This window comes from Nothoprocta perdicaria, unplaced genomic scaffold, assembly GCF_003342845.1.
Source record: "Nothoprocta perdicaria isolate Ctin4 unplaced genomic scaffold, notPer1 scaffold_6, whole genome shotgun sequence".
NCBI classification, from domain to species: domain Eukaryota; kingdom Metazoa; phylum Chordata; class Aves; order Tinamiformes; family Tinamidae; genus Nothoprocta; species Nothoprocta perdicaria.
The window spans coordinates 3,481,794-3,500,073 of NW_020455865.1; the positions used below are offsets into that span (position 1 = coordinate 3,481,794).

The 18,280-nt window shown below is 38.3% G+C and overlaps 1 protein-coding gene across 1 annotated transcript in view; it reads left to right on the forward strand.

Moving 5' to 3' along the window:
• AK8 (adenylate kinase 8) overlaps nucleotides 1-18,280 on the forward strand; it is a 60,672-nt gene that overhangs the window by 16,507 nt on the left and 25,885 nt on the right. The window contains exons 6-10 of the mRNA XM_026049211.1: nucleotides 349-430; nucleotides 1,953-2,024; nucleotides 2,370-2,570; nucleotides 4,048-4,179; nucleotides 7,065-7,154. Of these exons, the coding sequence (XP_025904996.1) occupies nucleotides 349-430; nucleotides 1,953-2,024; nucleotides 2,370-2,570; nucleotides 4,048-4,179; nucleotides 7,065-7,154 (577 nt within the window). The remainder of the gene's footprint in view (nucleotides 1-348; nucleotides 431-1,952; nucleotides 2,025-2,369; nucleotides 2,571-4,047; nucleotides 4,180-7,064; nucleotides 7,155-18,280) is intronic.

Genomic DNA, 18,280 nt, shown 5'->3' on the forward strand with positions numbered 1-18,280 from the left:
GAAAATAATGAAAGCATGCATATTTTCTTCACTGTTCTTGGCATTAAATCTGTCTTTAGATTTGTTTAGCCTCTTTTTTTTATATACACAGTGTGGGCTGGTATCCTTTTAAATATTTCAAAACTGAAATTGTTTTGCGTTGTTTTTATTTAAGAGAGAAGCTTAAGATTGAAATATAGGGAAAAAAATCACTGCTACAATACATAAGTGTCCTTTATATTGCGGTAATGTTATTAGTGCCAGTTCACAAAAATATTCATGTTCTGTGTTTGCTTTCTTCTTTTTTTTTTTTTTCCTGTGTATTTCCTGTTCCAAGATTAACAACTGTTTCATGGTTTTATTCAATAGGGTTGGATTTTGGAAGGCTTCCCTGAAAACCAGGAGCAGGCATGGATGCTGCAGTCATCTGGCATCATTCCTGTGCATGTTGGTAAGCAGTACAAGGTTGATGTGTGATTGTGTCCAGTAGGTGAAAGCCCAGACATCCTAAATAATAATTTCAATACATGTCTCTAAGACACCATAGTCAGTAGACAGTAAAATGATATTTCAGTATGTTTAACATTCACTGAAGAACTTGAGTTAACCTGTGAGACTTTAAATCCTATCTTTTCCATATAAACCCTTGCCTTCCTGCACAGACTTCTGCAAATTCAAGACCAGTCCAGCAAGTGTCTCTGAGCAATTAGACACAGTTTTGCCTCTTATCCCCACTTTACTTCTATTTTGCTTCTATTTCTTCACCAAGTGAAATAGAAACATCTTGATTTTTAAGCTTGAGTTTCCTGAGTATGCATGGAGTGTGGCTTAATTTGAGAGGAACATTTCTTCAGTGGCACAGTGCTGGTAGACAGGACCTTGACAACTGCCCTCACCAGTTGGAAGAGCCAGTTGTCCCAAATTAATAGTTAAAAACCTACTTGCAGCGGAAGAAACAATTACAGTTGGGTGGAATACAGCATAAAAAATGATAAAGGTAGAGCTTGCAAGTGGATCATGAACTTGCCAAAGTGTTAGTGAACTTGATGAATTGTCACTTTGGATTTGATTTGGATGGGATTCCACTATTAATAAAGAATTCAGAATCACTGCAATAGAGTTAGGGAAAAAATGTTTAATGTCTAGTACTTGCATGTATTTTTCATATAGCTAATAACATCTGAAGTCAAGTTTTGCTCGCAATTTTATCTCTGCAACCAAGACCTGAACAAGAAGCTTAAAGTGCAGTCTGTCTAGTTAATCAAAAAGAAGATTGAGAAGAGTTATAATTTACAGTATATGAGTACCTTAATAGGGAGAAAAGTGCCTGAAAGAGCTGTTGGATATGGTGGAGAAAGTCATAAAAAGAACCTGTATATAAAGTCTGTAATCAAATACATTGAAAAGAGAGATTAATTTACTGTATTTAATTGCAAGGATGATTAGAGAACAAGCAATCCAGGGAAGTGATAGATTCTCCATCTTTTGATGCTTTTTAGTCCAGCATGGACACTTCTCTGTGAAGTTAACCAAAAAATATGTTTATTGGTCTCACTACGGAAGTATTTGGATGAGAAGTAATGGCTTGTGATATAGAAGAAAATAATGAGTGACCTCTTAGATGCTTCTAACCTAGACTTCTGTCCTGGGCTCCATCCAGATAGAGTATAAGCATAGCTTGTTAGTTCCAGTGCGTGACTGGGACAGACAGTACTTACAAATTCTGGACTGTTTATTGGGAGAAAACACTCATTAATAATATACTGCTAAGCAAGGGGAGAAAATATCTGATTAAAAGTGAAATCCAGTATCTGCAGGTAGAATAATGGGAAATTAAGACAAGACAAATGGAGACAAATGTACTTGAAATACTTTCATCCATCCTTAATATTAGGATTTATCAGACCAGTTAGGAAATAAAGCAAGTAACTAACAAAAGCTACACTTTCTGTTCCCTTCTTTTTGGTGCCTAGTTGTGCTTTACGCTCCAGACACTGTCCTGATTGAGCGGAACAGTGGGAAGAGGCTCGATCCCGTCACAGAAGGTGCAGTATGCATTTGTTCTTGAGCTCTGCCAGAAACTGGAGTGCTACTTGATTCCAGAAACACTGTAATACCAGTGGGATGAACATCTAAATGGTACCTCTCCAAGAAACAGTAGGAATTTATGATTATGAACTGCTTGGAGAAGGTGTATGTCAGCAGTATCTTATTTTATGTGAGTGTAAAATGCAAGGAAATGTAAAGCGTGATATTGGGCCTGCACAGATTAGCACTTGTGCCACAACATAAGGTTTAAACATAAACAGGATATTGGTTAGAAAAGCTTTGGAACTGCACAAGACCCCTTAATTCATCCTCTTGGTCCCTAATCAGTGCCTACCTTCTAGAGGTGTTCCACACGACCTTCGACTGGCCGCGTGACCCTTGGGTGCAGCAGCGCTTGGTGAAGCCAGAAGATACATCTGAGCAAGAGATATCCAAGAAGCTGCTGGAGTATCACAGGAGCTTTCCTGGACTCTTCCAGACCTATCAAAAAATTCTGAAATCAATCAATGCAGACCAGCCTTGCATGGATGTTGTATCACAGGGTAAATATGCACCTTTATGGCAAATTTGATAGTTGATTAACTCTTATCTGAGAGGTAGTCCCTAACCTTTAGAGATGATTCATAAGAATAGGCTTAGTCAAGCCTCATGGCCCCCAGCTGAGTTGTGATCTTTCTAATACAGAATCTGGGCTCTTTCTGGTCATTCTTTTATAGGACTAGACTAAATGCAGTAAGTCTTTGTCCCACATGGCTAGTCCCACATGTGGCTCTAGCCTTAATCCCCCACATGGCTAGTACCTTCCACAAGTCTGATGATAAGGTGGTAGGAGTAGTTCAAAGCTGGTAACATTTCATTATATAAAAACTGTGTGCTGGTAGCTTCTCTTTTCAACGGTTCCTGTTTGCCTTTGCTCGTCTTTAATGCAATCTGACTTTTAATGTTGATTCTTCAAGAATAAAATAAATAAACTGCCAGAAGGACCAATTGATAATGTGCTTTGTAACTGTCAGTCTGTGGATGATCTGATCTATCTCAGTAATTTTGCATCTCAAAATGGTCTTTTTTTAATGACAAGTGCTGCACTTTTAAGATAAACAAGTAGGAAGTTTATAATCTGAATTTACACATTAATTACCTCTAAATTACTTAATTAAATTTAAAAGTTCATATCATCATTCATAAAGAATTCATGCCTTGAATTGTAAATAAAAATGTGAGTGCCTGAATATTAATTATTATTAATTAATAATGTAGTGAGATAAATTGAAAATTGGAATGAAAAAATCCTCTCTAGATCTTTTTTCTGCAGTGCATCAAGCAGCCAGCTTTTTTTTTTTTTTTTTTTTTTTTGACGAATAATTAGATCTAGTGACTGTCGGGGGGATGATTACTCCTCATTAACTTGGTTATTTACTGCAAATTAAGCATCATTTGTAAGCAGGGTGCTTTGCCTGTAATGTTTGTGCTTTTCAATACACTGGGTTATGGAAAATATTCAGAATAACTAGAGCACTCCTTGGTTAGCTGGAACTTGCTTTTGGATAAGTTATGCAGCCAGCAGACTGTACTGTTGTGATTTTCAATTTATTAATGCCTTTTTACTACTACAGACAAGAGATTAAAAACAATTAAGAGAGCATCTGTATTAAGATGATAATGGATTGTTTGGTACAAATACAATGTTTGAAATCTCTTAAATGTTAATGAAATTACTGATTTGTGCTTGGATAAGGGACGTCAGAGTTGTTTGTCCAGTGTAGTATCCCAGCACGGCTCGTGGGGCTGGACTAAGAGCTGTGCAGAATCCCATTGCGTGGTAGGTTCTCCATTCTCCTGAGTCAGTGCTCCCAGGCCTCATTTTGGTTGGAGTCTCAAGATATTCCAGTGGTAAAAAAAATTATGATCATAAGAACAACCTTTAAAGATGGAGAAGTTAATCAATGTGTTTCTTTCTTTTTTTTAAAAAAAGAGTAATGTGTTATAAACTGCATGTCCTGTCTTCCTGCCATGTTCTAGCTCTCACCTATGTCCAAACACGGCACCGATCGGCTGCCCCCTTCACACCACGGATTCTCTTTTGTGGACCCCCAGGAAGTGGGAAGCGCCTGCAGGCAGCACTAATAGCTGAGAAATACGGCATTGTCAACAGTAAGTTCTCAGCAAATATGCACTTTGCTCAATTCCCCCTTTTCTTTCTTTTTGATCATTTATCTTTTGCTGTCTTTCTCTCTTGCGTGTAAAATTTCTCTGTTAGACCATCATTGTGGATGTCAAATTTTTGAGGGGTCTGAAAAGCATTTCAATGAAGAAATATAAACCAATAAAACATATATTCAGTGACAAACCAGCTTTAACATTTTTTTTTTTTAGTCCTCAGTTTTTATACACTGTAGATCAGTAGTTTTTCATGTGTTACATTCTTATGCTCTGAATTCTTCATTGTATCAGTGGATGGCAAATAATGTCTTCAGAGCTTCATCTGTCTCACCAAAATTTTTCTTTTAAAAAAGTACAGAAAATAAAAAATTCTTTTTTTTTTTTTTGCTCCGAACTATGAGGAAGCCTCTTAGATTCCATGTTTTTAAGTCAATGTATTGGAAAAGGAAGCAATTATCAAAATGTACATTCTAATTTTTTTCCTAAGGGAGGCCTAGAAAATGCTAGATGAGGCTTGATCATGGTGGTACATGCTGATATTAAAGCACTATAATATTAACACGCAGGAGGGTGCTGGGATCAATGCAGTTTGTGTCTGTGTTCCGTAATGTCTTGTAATAGTGGAGTAGCCATAAATTATTTTAAGTATATGTCTGCTTTCTATCAAATGACAAAGCCACATCATTGTCTTCCTTAAGTAAAATATGAGTTAATTTCATTAGTATTCTTCCACAGCTTATCAAATGACAAAAATAAGAATTAAGGAGATAGTCCTCCTTAGTGTTGGGAGTTTTCTTTAATCAGTGGAACTAATTCCATCCATAGTGATGCAGCCAGTCCTTCTGTGTCCTCCCCGAGCTGCTGGCGAAGTGGAGCCGAAGAATTCACTGACCCTGGATTTGGCTTTTCAAGTGAATAATAGTTTCAAGTTGTGAGCTGTATTGTTTTCAGTCACATGTTTAGTAGGGGTGCTCCAAAAGAAATAAATTTCAAGTTCAAACTCGAAGCCTTCAAAAAGGGGTATATACTTTCCATACAATCACTCCTACTTAATAGTTACGTATTTAGTTTTTGTAGTGCCACTAAAGGCATGGAAATAATTCTGAAACTGTCTGTCATTCAGGGGGTTGTATTTTTAAGTGTTTATCATTATTCATATGCTTCAAAAACACCGAATGACTAAAATATTCAGTATACTTGAAAAGGGTAAATTTATATGATTTTAATCTATATTAAAATACTGCAAACTACAAATAAAACTGATAGAACTTTTATGATATCAGATGTTTTAATATTGCAATATTTTATCATCACATTAAAAATTAAAGGTTTTTAGAGATTTTTTCAAAGCCATATTTTTACGTATTATATAATTGGCATAATTAAAAATGAAATGTGTCTGTTATAACGTGTTAAAGAAAACTGTTAGCTGTGTTAAAGATTACTTTGCTCTTGTGTTTCTGAATACCTTTCCTGAACTATATTTCTGAAGCTAAGTTTGAGGTAGTATTTTCATCTAGGTCAAAATTTGCATTTTATTTTTTTAAGCAACTATTATATAAAACAGCTGCTGCTGTCTTTACTAAATGCCATTATCACTACTTCATCCATATGTTGACTTTCATTGTGAGTATACTCTAAACCAAATATTACAGGAATTAATATTTAAAATAGAGCTGGAAGACCATCCTTTTCAGAAGAGTACTTCAGCATACGTTTAATTTCTGGTTAGGCTTTTGAAATTGAAACAAACTTAAAATTTTAATCCTATATCTAAATATTTTCACAAATTGCATTGAATTTAAGCCATATACATTTTTGTTGTCCCAAGTTGGGATCTATGCATTTCTGCATCTATGTATTTCTGTTGCATATTTGGACCATTTTCTGGGAAGATGAATTTGCTTCTGTGGGGAAAGTAGTAACCATTAATATTTGTGTTCATTCCTTGTCACTACAATACTAAACTTGTTCAGTGTTGTCAAGAAATGTTCCAGTAGTGTGTTCTTAGTCCTCCATGCTGCAAATGATAAAACAGATCATTTCAGAAAGAGTGAAATCAATTCGTGGTTATTAATTGAAATGTCATGCAATAACATGCAGTGTTATTGTGATCAAATATAAAGCAAAACTGAGTTGGAATTAGGACTTTATGATGTTGTGCCAACTCTTGGTGCCTCTTGTGATCTTATGCAACCCCTTCATGTCTTAATTCTTTATTTGTAAGATGAGGATGAATACTATTGTATCTAACTCATATGGACAGTAATATTTCATAACTTTGTATATTCAAAAAGTTCAATGCAATACCAAAATGGCATTAGTTGGTGCACAACTGTCCTGCCTGGAACTTAAATCTAGATCTCCTGATGTTCTGTGTATTTGAAGTCAACGATAATATTGCATTAGCACAATTTTTTAAATATAATTCTTACATGATCATTAAATGATCCAGGGAGCCACTTCCTTGAACCATGTATTATTCTGCACCTCCAGCAGTGCAGTTCAGATGCTGTTCAGCAGGTGTAACTTTATTCAGCAATTAAAAGTTTATAAAAAGTGAAAACCACTAGCAATCCCTTGAGTTATTATTTCAGTAACATATTTGATTAGTCTCTTTCTCTCTGTGTTTTTAATATGTTCTTTGCCAAATGTATTCTTTTTTATTCAGTATTCTCCTCTGCTCAGTCTCTTTGCTTTTTGCTCTGCTTGGCCGGAAAAAAAATGCCATCAACAAACCCCAAAACCTACAACTTTTATTCAGTGACCTTATTTCAGTATGCAGCTTCTGTTGTGTGGGTTTTTTTTTCTTCTTTTCTTTCTTGCTGCCTTTTTAAAATTTAACCTTGTGTCTTTTTGTTCTTCCTTCCTCTTAGTTTGCTGTGGGCAACTGCTAAAGGAAGCTGTTGCAGAGAAGACAAAACTTGGAGAACTCGTTAAGACTTATTTTGACGATGACCGCCCAGGTAGGGCATGTTGATGTTTCGTTGCACTAGAATTTTAGAGTTGTGCGAGAAAAATACATTGTGAATGAAATTTTCCTGGTTGGAGCCTATTCGAGTTACCTTACAATAGTCAGAAAGCTGATGAATTCCATTATTTTAGGGGTAACTGAAGTTAGATGTTTTTAGCTCTCTGATTTCTTCATAACAAAGAGCTCTCTGTTAAATGAAATACAGCATTTTTTCCCTACATCCCAAAGTCTAAATTCCAAGCTTTTTCATCTGTATATCAAAACCAGAATTCTGCAAAATGTATACTTTAAAAATGTATAAATTGCTTTTTAAAGTACAATGTCATGCTTTATTTTGATTTTAATTTCAAGTGGGCTATAATAAAGGCTGACTGCCTTTGTATGTAAATTTTAACTTACAAAATGCTACTGTAGATTAATCAACTTTCATATAAGCTTTTTGACTTAAAGTTTCTGATTGCTTTGTTTCCATCAGCATTTTTGGTGGTTGGAGGGGACTGCCACAAAGAATACCTGAGCATATGTTGCTTTTGAAAGCCTCTCCAGACATTTCAGATGAATCATAAATACTGTAAGCTCCTCAGGGCATCAATTTAAACTTACATGTTTGTTAGTTGTCTTGAACAAGGATGACTCTCTCTATGTGGTAGATATTAAATAGCAAAAAAAAAAAGTTCTGCAAGATAAGTTGTCTTTCAGTAGGGTGGAATAATGTTTATTTTGCCAAATTGGACACACCAAAGGGCACAGAGAACAAGGGGTGCTGGACCCTGAGCACCTATAGGCTGCATTCGCTCGTGGTTTCCTGGCTCTGAGCTGCTGGTTTTAGGAGAGGCTTCCAGGAAGATTTAATATAGAGATTGTGGTAGCAACTAAGTACAGGCAGGAGATCTGAGTATATATTAGTCACAATATATGCCAGGCTTTTATATATGGGAATAACTTTGGAATATGTGAAGTCTGCTTGACCTGAATGTGGCAGAGGACAGTCGCTGTAAATACCTCCCTCTCCTGACTGCAATTTCAGCTGGGATGGGAGTTTTGGATGATTTACAGTTTTCAAAGGTAAGTCCTTTAGGAGCTCATGTGCTCTGTGTGTATTTTACAAGTCTCACTTTAGCTATTAAGGTTCCTTACACGAGGTACTGGAAGCATTCCCAGTAGGGTGAAATAATTTCACAGACTCTAATGTTTATCCAGTCCTAAAAATATACTTATCCTTAGGCCAAAGGAGCTATTTTCACTTCAGGAAAATGGAATCAGAGAAGTAATTCTTTTCTTCCCCAAATTAGAAATTATTTCAAATTTAGATTTTTTTTTTTAATATAACATGCAGGAATGAAGCTGAACAGTGCATCTGAATATTAATGGGAGTCATAACTATATTTCTGTGCATTGTGCTGAAAAAAATTCTCTTCGTTTTTGTTTATATGCACATATATTTTATTTGGTGGGACTTGCTACAAAATTAAGGGCTGAATAAAAATAAATATTATATAGCAATACCAGAAATAATAAGTTCTGTCATTTTGCTAATCCCCCTCTCACAGGGATAACAAAGAATGAATTTACATTAGTAAACACTAACAAGAATTCATTACTGCCCTCACAAAAAGCCTTGGAGAAAATGAAAGAACGTAGCGTAGTGAGGAGGAAAGATGGGCAAAGAGTTTTGCTGTCTTGGTACAATCACAACAAGATTAAAGCAGAGATTGCGTTATTAGAGATTATATTAGGAGATTCTTGCACTATTATTGACTGCATCCAGTATCTCAAGAAAATCACACTTGAATGGAGCTAATTTAGCCAGTTACAGTGTTTATAACTGGAAAAGCAGTTACAATTCAATGAAAAATTTCATTGCATTTCTGGTTGTATCCCAAGCAAGCTCAGTCCTTCCTCTGGGCAAGGAATTGTGCAGGTGATATCATCACAGTGCGATATCCTGGTACCAAGGACAGACCATGAGAAACATTAACCAAATTACCACCAGTCAAAATCAAACTAGTGTCACAAAAGCTTGAGGGATGCCTCATATATTCTTAAAAGGATTGCCTTGGGGACTGATCTCGGTATGGTTTCCCTTCCTGTGGGCACAACTGATTGCATATAGTTAAAGTCACTTAGGATATGCCAGTGTTATATGTTGTGGTGTCATAAAAAGGCAGAAAAAGGAGCTTAGTCAGAGCTAATTTTTTATTGACTTATTGCAGCCGTCCCCTATCTGGTTTAGTTCTGGTTGACTTACTCAGATTTCTAGATTTTTAGGATTCACAAACAGTCTTTTTTTTTTTTTTCGTTTTCTCCTGTGTCGCTTTTTTATATATGCTACATCTCAAGAAGAGCCCTGCCAGTTCCATTCTTCACCACAGAAGGAAACTCAGAGCATTCCTGTTTCCTGGTGATCCCTGTCTCCTGAAGATCCTAGCACTTGCGTTATCAAGATCCTCCATTTTGCGTATGGGCGATTCATTTTGCTTAATGAAAGCAGTGTGGATGGCCTTGAGCCCATTAATTTTTAAATTCCGAGGCCATCCTATTCTACAGTTGGTATATTTAAGTATATATTTAAAATATACTTTCAGTGAAAAGTTCAACTATGTGACTGCTTTCTGCGAGCACTGAGAATGCAGAGGTTGTCTTTTGGCAATGAAATTACTTTTCCTTGAGGATGCTGTGGCTTCCAATGAGTATGGGGCAGTTACTGCTGAATTTACTCTGCAAAAAAAATGAAGTTTGGTTCCAATTTACCAAGTTCAACTCTGATTTCCACTCTCATTCTGTCTCTTGTTCAGTAGTGCTAATGCCGTGGACAGATTTATCACGTTCTGTTTGCAAGGGCAGCCTGAAAGTATTCCTGTTTGGAGCAAGGAGCTAGATTAGTAGCCAAAAACTGTCAGGCCCCAAGAGATGTGATGCAAATCGATTCATTGAACTTCATTCCTTCTGAAATGCTGTTAAGAGGCTGTTCTATAGACCGGTCCTCCTTTGCTAGTATTTAAGGATATGGACAGTGATACACACATGGGCAGCCTCAGATCCGTCGAATTGATGAGAACTTTTCTGTCGAGTTTGTGCCCCTAAATCCAGGTAATTCTGAGGTAATTCTGTCATTGAGATCACAGGGCCATGTTAATTCAATGCTGCATCTGCAATATCCATCACCACCGATGGAAAGATGTCCATTAGAATTAGTTACCCCAGGAGATTATAAACTGCAAGAAGCATTTTTTTTCTTTGTTTATTTGTTTCTAAGTCCCTGCCATTTACCCCGTGAGATGTTTCTGTTTTATTAATGAAAACACAAGTGGCAGCATTTTGGCCCTAGGGTCATTTTAGCTCTGGAGTCATCACATGACAAGGACAGATTATCAGCCACGTGAAAAGAAATCTGCATGTCATTCTGTGGAATTTTCCAGGCCTTCATGGTGAAGTAGCACGAGAGGATTAATATTAATTTATATACCTTTTTTACAAAGCTGCAGTAATGGAGCCAAGAAAAATGAGAGGACAGAAAACCAGCATGAAAGTGGGTATGTTGTCTTACCCAAACAGGAAGATTCCGCTTTTCAGCAGGGAGAGCTGCTATTAGTTTGGGTAATCGTTTTTTTCCACCAAAATGAAGATTCAGGTGGTAAAGAGATTCACAGAAGAGAGGTAACATCCCACTGTTCACAGTCTGTTAGAGCTGAATACACACAATCTGTCCTGACTTTTTTTTTCCCCCTTCCTTTTTCTATTTTTTAAGTAGTAATATCTGAAGCTGTCCCCAAAGGCATTCTGTGTGTGGGCGGTAAAATCTGGAATTCCCTAATTTCTTCCATTTTCTCCTAAAAACTATTACTGAACAAATGTAGATATCCCCCTTATTTTAAATTGAAATGCTTTTAAAGGGGTGCATTTTGGTGCCGCCTCTGAAAGTCGGGCTCCCTGGGCAATTGTGATCACAGCCTCCCTGCAGCACTTGTGTGCTTTTTTTTTTTTATTATTTTATTTTATTTTTGACATCAAATTAATATTCTCATCCCTAAGTGTGAAGTAAAGGTTTGACAATAGAGTCCCTTCCTCTTTGTTAAAAACTTGCAAAGAGTTGCCGAGTTGAAAGGCTGGGTAAACCTTTCCATCTGAGGAGGTAAGCTTAGTGTTATTTCTTGTTTTTAAGAGCGCTGTACTGGCGAGCTGCAAGCTGTCTGAACATCGGAGAGAGACCCTTTGGGAGCTCCATTGGTTTTCAGCAAGTCTTTGCATGCAGTGTGTTTGTACTAGCTGAAGACAGCGCATGGCTCTCTAAATAATTTACAAGTTGATTAATAGACTCACATGGGTATAATTAGAAGAGGGAGAGACAGCAGCTACAGTAACGGGTACAGTGCTTGGGGGAACTGGAGACTTTATTTTTTTTAAAGAAACTTTCTAGGGTGCTGGGCGTTTGAAGATAAGTTGGGAAGAGCTCAGTGCCTCTTCTCTTTTGAAGTGGAAATAGGACAGTTTGAATCCGTCGAGTTTAATTTTTCACAAGCTTTAGGGGCCCTGCAGTGCAACTCCCTTTTTATTATTGAAAAAAACTCTCCATTTTTCTTTCATTTTTTTTCCACACACACACACACACATACACGGAGCCCAAACAGTAACTAATAAACAAATTGATTTTCTATTTTATTGGTTAGTTTTATAACGACGCTATCTGTTCACCTATATACGTGAACCTACATCACAAATACACTGTGTAAAGTTACAGAGATATTTATGAATACACTATTCCTTAATTTATGCATTTTTAAGAAACCTTCACCTCTGTTTGACAATGCTTTTGAAGTAGCTCCGTTTTTCAAGTCAAACTTTTGACTTTTCCACTGGGACTGCTACAAAGGTTTTTTATGGAAAATAGGTAGCAGTCTTTTTTCCTACCAGGAGAAAATTGGTGGTCAAGAGAACAAAATAAAATTTAAATATACTTATTTATTTATTATTTTAAGGTGTCCATACTTCAGTAAAAAAATACAGGGCTGTAGAGTAGAAAGTTTTATGTGAAGGCAATAAGTTGTCATCATCTTTCCTGAATTTTACTTATGCATCTGTGTGCATTGAATCTCTATCATATATTAAACCAAAGTCCCCCCCTTTTCTTTTTTATTATTTGAATATTCAGGAATATATTCCCTTTAATGTGTACAGTATACAGCAACCAAAATTGGCAAATTCATTTGCCAGGCACTCAGGTCTAAAATAAAACTGGAGAGAAGATTACGAAGATTTTTTTTAAAGGCCATCCTGTTTAAGGTAAAAATGCTGGAAGGCCATCCAGAAGTAAGTAGCATATGTGATTTTATTAAAAAGATTCTAGTGAATCCGGCTGTTTTCTGGGACAGTTGTGGCAATCAGTCAGCGTATATGGATATATACATTTTTACCCATCTCTTGTTGTTTTTATCAGTATCCTTCATTATCAATGCTCCAGTATTTAGTTCTCCTGACTCCCAGGGCCGATGCTGATGGAGATGTGGGTTTGCACGGGGAGGGCGCTAGGACAGGGTGCAAGTCACCCAGCACCAAGGTGCTGCAGCACCCCTGGGGATTCGAGCGAAATTTGGGTCTTTGGCCTTGGCAAGATTGGAACTTCTTAGCAGCAAAGCACAATATAAATGCAAAGTCAAAGTGTTAATCTCTTGGTTTGGGGGTTGCTTATTGTTGACAGTCGCTCTTGAGGGGAAATAAAAGCTTAGGGATGGTTTTGGTTTGGTTATTTTGTTACTCTTTTTGCAGCCTAGCTGAATAAACCGCAAGCTCGTGAGCAAAACACTGCTATTTGGAACAGGTTTGCTTTTCTTTTTGCAGTTTAGGGTGGAGAAATCACGTGAGGTTTTATAAGAAAGCAGGAAATGAGAACATGTTGCATATATTTGCAGTCTTCTCCCTTTTAAGGTCTTTGGAGTTCAAATTCAAAGTCTCTGGTGCCATCAATACAGGATGAGGCCTCTGTATGAAACAGACATTTTTTTAAAAAAGACAAGCAGAACATCTAATTGCTCTTGTGCATGCTTTACGTTTTTGAAGCATTGCATTCATTCACTGTTCTCTACATGAGCACAAAATGAGCCCGGCTGGCACTGCATTGATTGCCCCTTGCTAATTTGTTCAGTTTTTAGGGCTGGATGCCCCTTCCATGCACTGGAGGAGCAGCCAGGGGAGGGATGGGGCAGCTGGGACCCCCCTTACGGAAATGGAGCTCATGCTGGCACCAGGCAGCACTAGGAAGGCTCAACAAACCCTTTCTCATCCTCCTTTCTCATCCCGGTGTTTGGTTCTAACCCAGTGTCTCGTTTAGAAAGCAAAGGGTTTTTTTTTTTTTTTTTCCCCCTAGTATCAGCCGAAGCCTATTCTTTTTGAATATTATTGCTGCAAGAAAAAGAACCCCACATTTTTATAGGAAAAAATGTGTCTTGCCACAAGCACCGTACCTTTCAGTGGAGCTAAACTGGTTTAAAAATAAGGAGGAAACAGGGACCTTTGTTGCTAAGTGTGGCAGTGATGGATTAGCTGGGTTAGAATTGAGCTGCTGTTTTGTGTGTCACTGCATTAGCGCTGCAGAAGCTGCAGGAGTGAAAACAAATAGTACAAATCTCAGTTTTCTTCCTGGTCTTAGGAAGGTGCACGTTAAAAACATCTCTGTGAGGAAATTCAGGGGAGCCCTTGTCTGGCAGGTGGGTGGATTGAGGCAGGGGACTCCCTGGAGCCGGTGCAGAGCGTGACACCGGTGTCACCCCCCAGTGTCACCCCTGGTGTCATCCTGCAGGCTCTGATAGCCACTGTCCTTAGGCAAATGCACAGAGACACTGAAAACATTGCAGAAGATATTTTATAAGGGAAGGAGGAAGCCCTTATATGTCTCTGTGCTGGGTTTCCCAGTTCGGACTTAATTTCTGTTCCTAGATCTGAAGTTGCCCCTGGCAGGTGAAGCAGCACTGGGAGGCTGGAAGGTGAGCAGGTCCCTCACTGTGCTCCAGACAGGGATTTCTGTAATTCCAGCTTGGTGGATGAGGGAGAGTGAGATGCGCTGCTTTGACGTGCATTTCTGAGAGCCCTCGTTTGTCTTGTATAGTTGATGATTTGGGGATCATACAATAATATGCAAATATCGTGGCTTCCTCTTTAATACAGATGTTTTTTGCTTGAAATGAGAACAAACCTCTAAATATATATATATATTTTATAATTATTACAAGATGGAAAATTACCTAAAAATGTAGAAGTGAAATATCTTATTGATATTATTGTGTTAATGCGATTATTCTTAAAGATGTCATTCACAGCAGTGTTTATGCAAAAAAAAAAAAAAAAAAAAAAGTGTATGAGTGGGGACCGTAAGTGCAATTCTGCATAAATATTTCATTGGGTGAAATCACTGAAAAAGCGGCATCGCCAGCGCCGCATCAGTGGGGTGGTCTGGGCCCTCTCTTAAGCTCAGCTCGCGGCCGCGTGGCGGCTCCCGCGCAGGTTCCGCGCGGCGGCGGCGCCCGGCGCGCCCGGCAGGTGGCGCTAGAGAACAAGCAACGCGCGCTCCCCCCGCCCCGCTGCTGAGGGCCCTGGCTGCTCCTGCGCCAAAACTGCTCTTTTTCTCCCCTTTTTATCGCGTGGGAGACACGGCGGCTTTCTGTTTGTTATCTACAGGGCGCAAAATTGGCCGCGTGCTTTGCAAAAGTCCCGTTGTCACAAATCTGCTCTTTTGGCAAAATGAAACCAGCTATTGGGCAAACTGTATCACAGACCGTCACTTTTCGCTCGGTCTCACACATTAGAGGCAAATTCGTGTGGTCTCCGAGGGCCTTAAGGTGAGCAAGGAATCAGAGTCTTTATCCAAAAGCCTCGGCTGAAGTGACCCATTGTGAATAGTCAGAGTTCACAGCGCAATGAGATATTCAAATCTCACGTTTTGCTAAATTTAGAGTTGACAGGACGAAGTAGCCCTTGGCAGTAGCTTATACTCAGGGCAAGATGTTAACTGTCAAGTACCGGGATCAAGCCTCAGGCATCTGAATTAGCACGGAAAATCTTCACACCAATCTAAAAAAAAAAAAAAAAAACCTCCAATATCCAAAGATAAAGGGTAAATGGACAATATTGTCAAAAGGACCTTAAACTTTTTGCAGCACAAAACTGACAGATTTTATGTCTGCCAGCACATTAGTGCTGTGCTTAGAATCAAGGGTTTCTGGGTTTGGAGGAGTGAGTCAATATCCTTAAAAAGTCTGGTTTAAAGGGAGATATATGGAGGAGGAATCAATTTAAATATGATAATTGTATAGCTTGGAGCACTGACTGCATTGGAGTATTGGAGAGTGGTGCCTTGTAATCTCAGTGTTTTTGCCTTTCTGATTGTGCCTTTAAGGTGCTTTTACCTTTGTCTTGAGCCCTTGGTGTGATTTTGTCAGTTGATTGCCTGTTACCGTCCTCTATTAGCCCTGCAAATCTGTGGGCTGGGTAAGAGCTAATAGGCCACATACCTGTGACATTCATGAGAAGTACCTCTTACTTGTGAAAAACTTTGAAGCTCTTGGAAGTAAAATTATTATTTTTTTAAATGGACCTACTAGAAGTACTGATTGATAGTCCTGGAGGCCAAAGATCTCTAGGTGTCCACACAGCATGCGAACAACTACACTTTCAAGCTTCTGTTCCCTGTTTGATCTTACCCTTGAAAGGATTAGATCACTTTGTAGGTCCACATCTACTATTTGAGCTATGTAATCTAGATCTTTAAAATAGTCCCAAACAAGCTGTGGGAGAAAGGAGATAAAGGCTATGATATTTGCATCAAACCAGAATATATATGCGTGAATGAATAACTTTCCTGTATGGAGCTGGTTGTGGCCCAATCCTGCCATCTCTGAAGTTCCCCATGACCTCAGTCCTCAGCTGCATAGTCTTGCAGCATCAGGTGTCACTAGCTCAGCTACTCCGCAGAATTGCTGCTATGGGGTGAATTTTACTCCTCTACCTTCATTTCTCTTCTTAATAGAGATGTGCTTCTGCATTACCTAATAGGATATCTTTCTTTGCTAGCAAAATTGTAATTTTTACAAGAAACTTATCTTTGGACTTCTCTAACGATAAAGTAAAATCTCTCCAGAGCCTCGTTCGCCCAACTTTCAGAGACAGAGTTGGAAACTCACACAAGCTTATGTTGAAAAGGAATTGATTATTCAAAGCTCTTGTGCTTCATAATCTACTTAAAACATGTAGATTGACTGTCTCGTCAGAAAAGCTCTGAATTTTACTTTGCTCGATAGCCCTCTGGGTCATGTACTTGAGGCTGGGAGACCCATGGCTAGTTACTTCCAGGCTGTGTGCCACTCCAATTACAGGTTATTAATTTCCCTTGCATTCCAGAGGCAGTTCCACATGGCTGAAAAGGAATACCACGCTGCAGAGTGCTTCATTACCTACTCACTTTGTACATCGGCAAAATAAGAAAAATACTGATTTCTTTCTTCCTCTTTTCCCTCTGTTTCTTTTTTTTTTTCTGCTGGTCTGTGGAAGATGTTTTACAGCTTTAATGCAGCGGTTTTAAGTGTGACTGTTCCTGTTCAAGGGCAGCTGATGTACTTTGTAATGCCACTGAACAGCCAACAAGCTCTGTTCCCCTATTGTGTTGAAGTGATAGGTATGTTTGCTAATCAAGAGGAGAGCAGAGTTTGCTGTCTGACTTGTTTATGTTTTATTTCTCCCCATCAAGCTTTACAGGGAGACACAGAAAATATGTAAGCATCTATATTATTCAGTGATGTATATGCGTACAAGAGTACAATCTAAACTGAACTGCTGATATTTTCTCATCGGTTGTCATTGAAATTATGAACAGGATTGCCACATCTACCTAGGATTATTCAAGAAACGCCTGGCATTCTATTAGCTGGACCATTAGTTAATTGCCACTTCATCCCACTTTGATGTTTTTCCTTTTGTGGTTGCTTCAGTCTTGTTCAGAAAGAGCCACAAACATGTAGGAATGTGATACTGGTCTTCACAGAAGACCTATGGGCCATGGTCAGGTAGAGATGGGATCTGATTTTCATCAAAATCACCTCTGAATATTCTCCTAGGATGTAGAGTTTCTCCTTCCCCTGTGTAACATGGAAGCAATTTGGGACCCCAAAATGGAGAGATTTCAAAGAGCTGCTGGAGGAGCCAACATCCCCCTTATGGGTGTATCCAACATCAGCCCCCCATTCCTGGAGTTTTCAGCTTCTCCCCTGATTCCCTGCTCATCTCAGAGGAATGAGAAATGCCTCCTGTCAGCCCTGGCAGCAGAAACCTACTTTAATAGGGTTCTGGTCAAGGGTCTGTGTGGCTCATTCAACTCGCTTGCCAAGTTGGGTTTAAGCATTCTGAAAATACTTGAAAAATCCCATTGATTGGGCCCCTTAATAGACCCATGATAATGATTCCAGTGGAAGTTTGCTGCAGACAAAAAATCAGAAGCACCAGGAAAATTCCATCAACCTTTATATTTGGGAAGGAGAAGGTTAGATATTGTGGTTTTTTTCTTTTTTCTTTTTCTTTTTTTTACTTCTCGGTTTTATATTAGTTCATGTAACGTGGAGGGTAGAGAGCAGAATTTACTTGCAAAGAGCAGTGATATCATCCTGCTATCCCCTGTATGCCTGCCAGGAGCCGGGGTCTTGGATAGAGTTGGATAGAGAGGTATCATCTCTCTAATAACATTTTTACTTTCTGCTCCAATATTGTGTAGTTAATTTTATGAATCTCATTTTAAAAGGAATACCTAGTTTTGCACTGTCATTTTGCACTGTCAAGTATCTGGTACTGATTGTATTATATTCTATTCCCCTTTTATTTTAGCAGCTGGAAATAGTACTCAACTTTTTTTTTTTAGTATAATATGAAGTGGATGTCCTCAATTAATACACTAATCTGTTTTCTAATTAATTCTCTGTGGTTTTCCTCCCTTTTTGCTGGTGCACTGAATCCTGAGTACAATTCTGTAAACTCAGTGATTTGATTATTTAAAGGAGACGTAATCAATCTCATGATAAAAGGTATGAGTTTTAGCAAATGCTAAATTTCAGGAAGCAAAAGGATTCTCTTATAGCTGTTTTA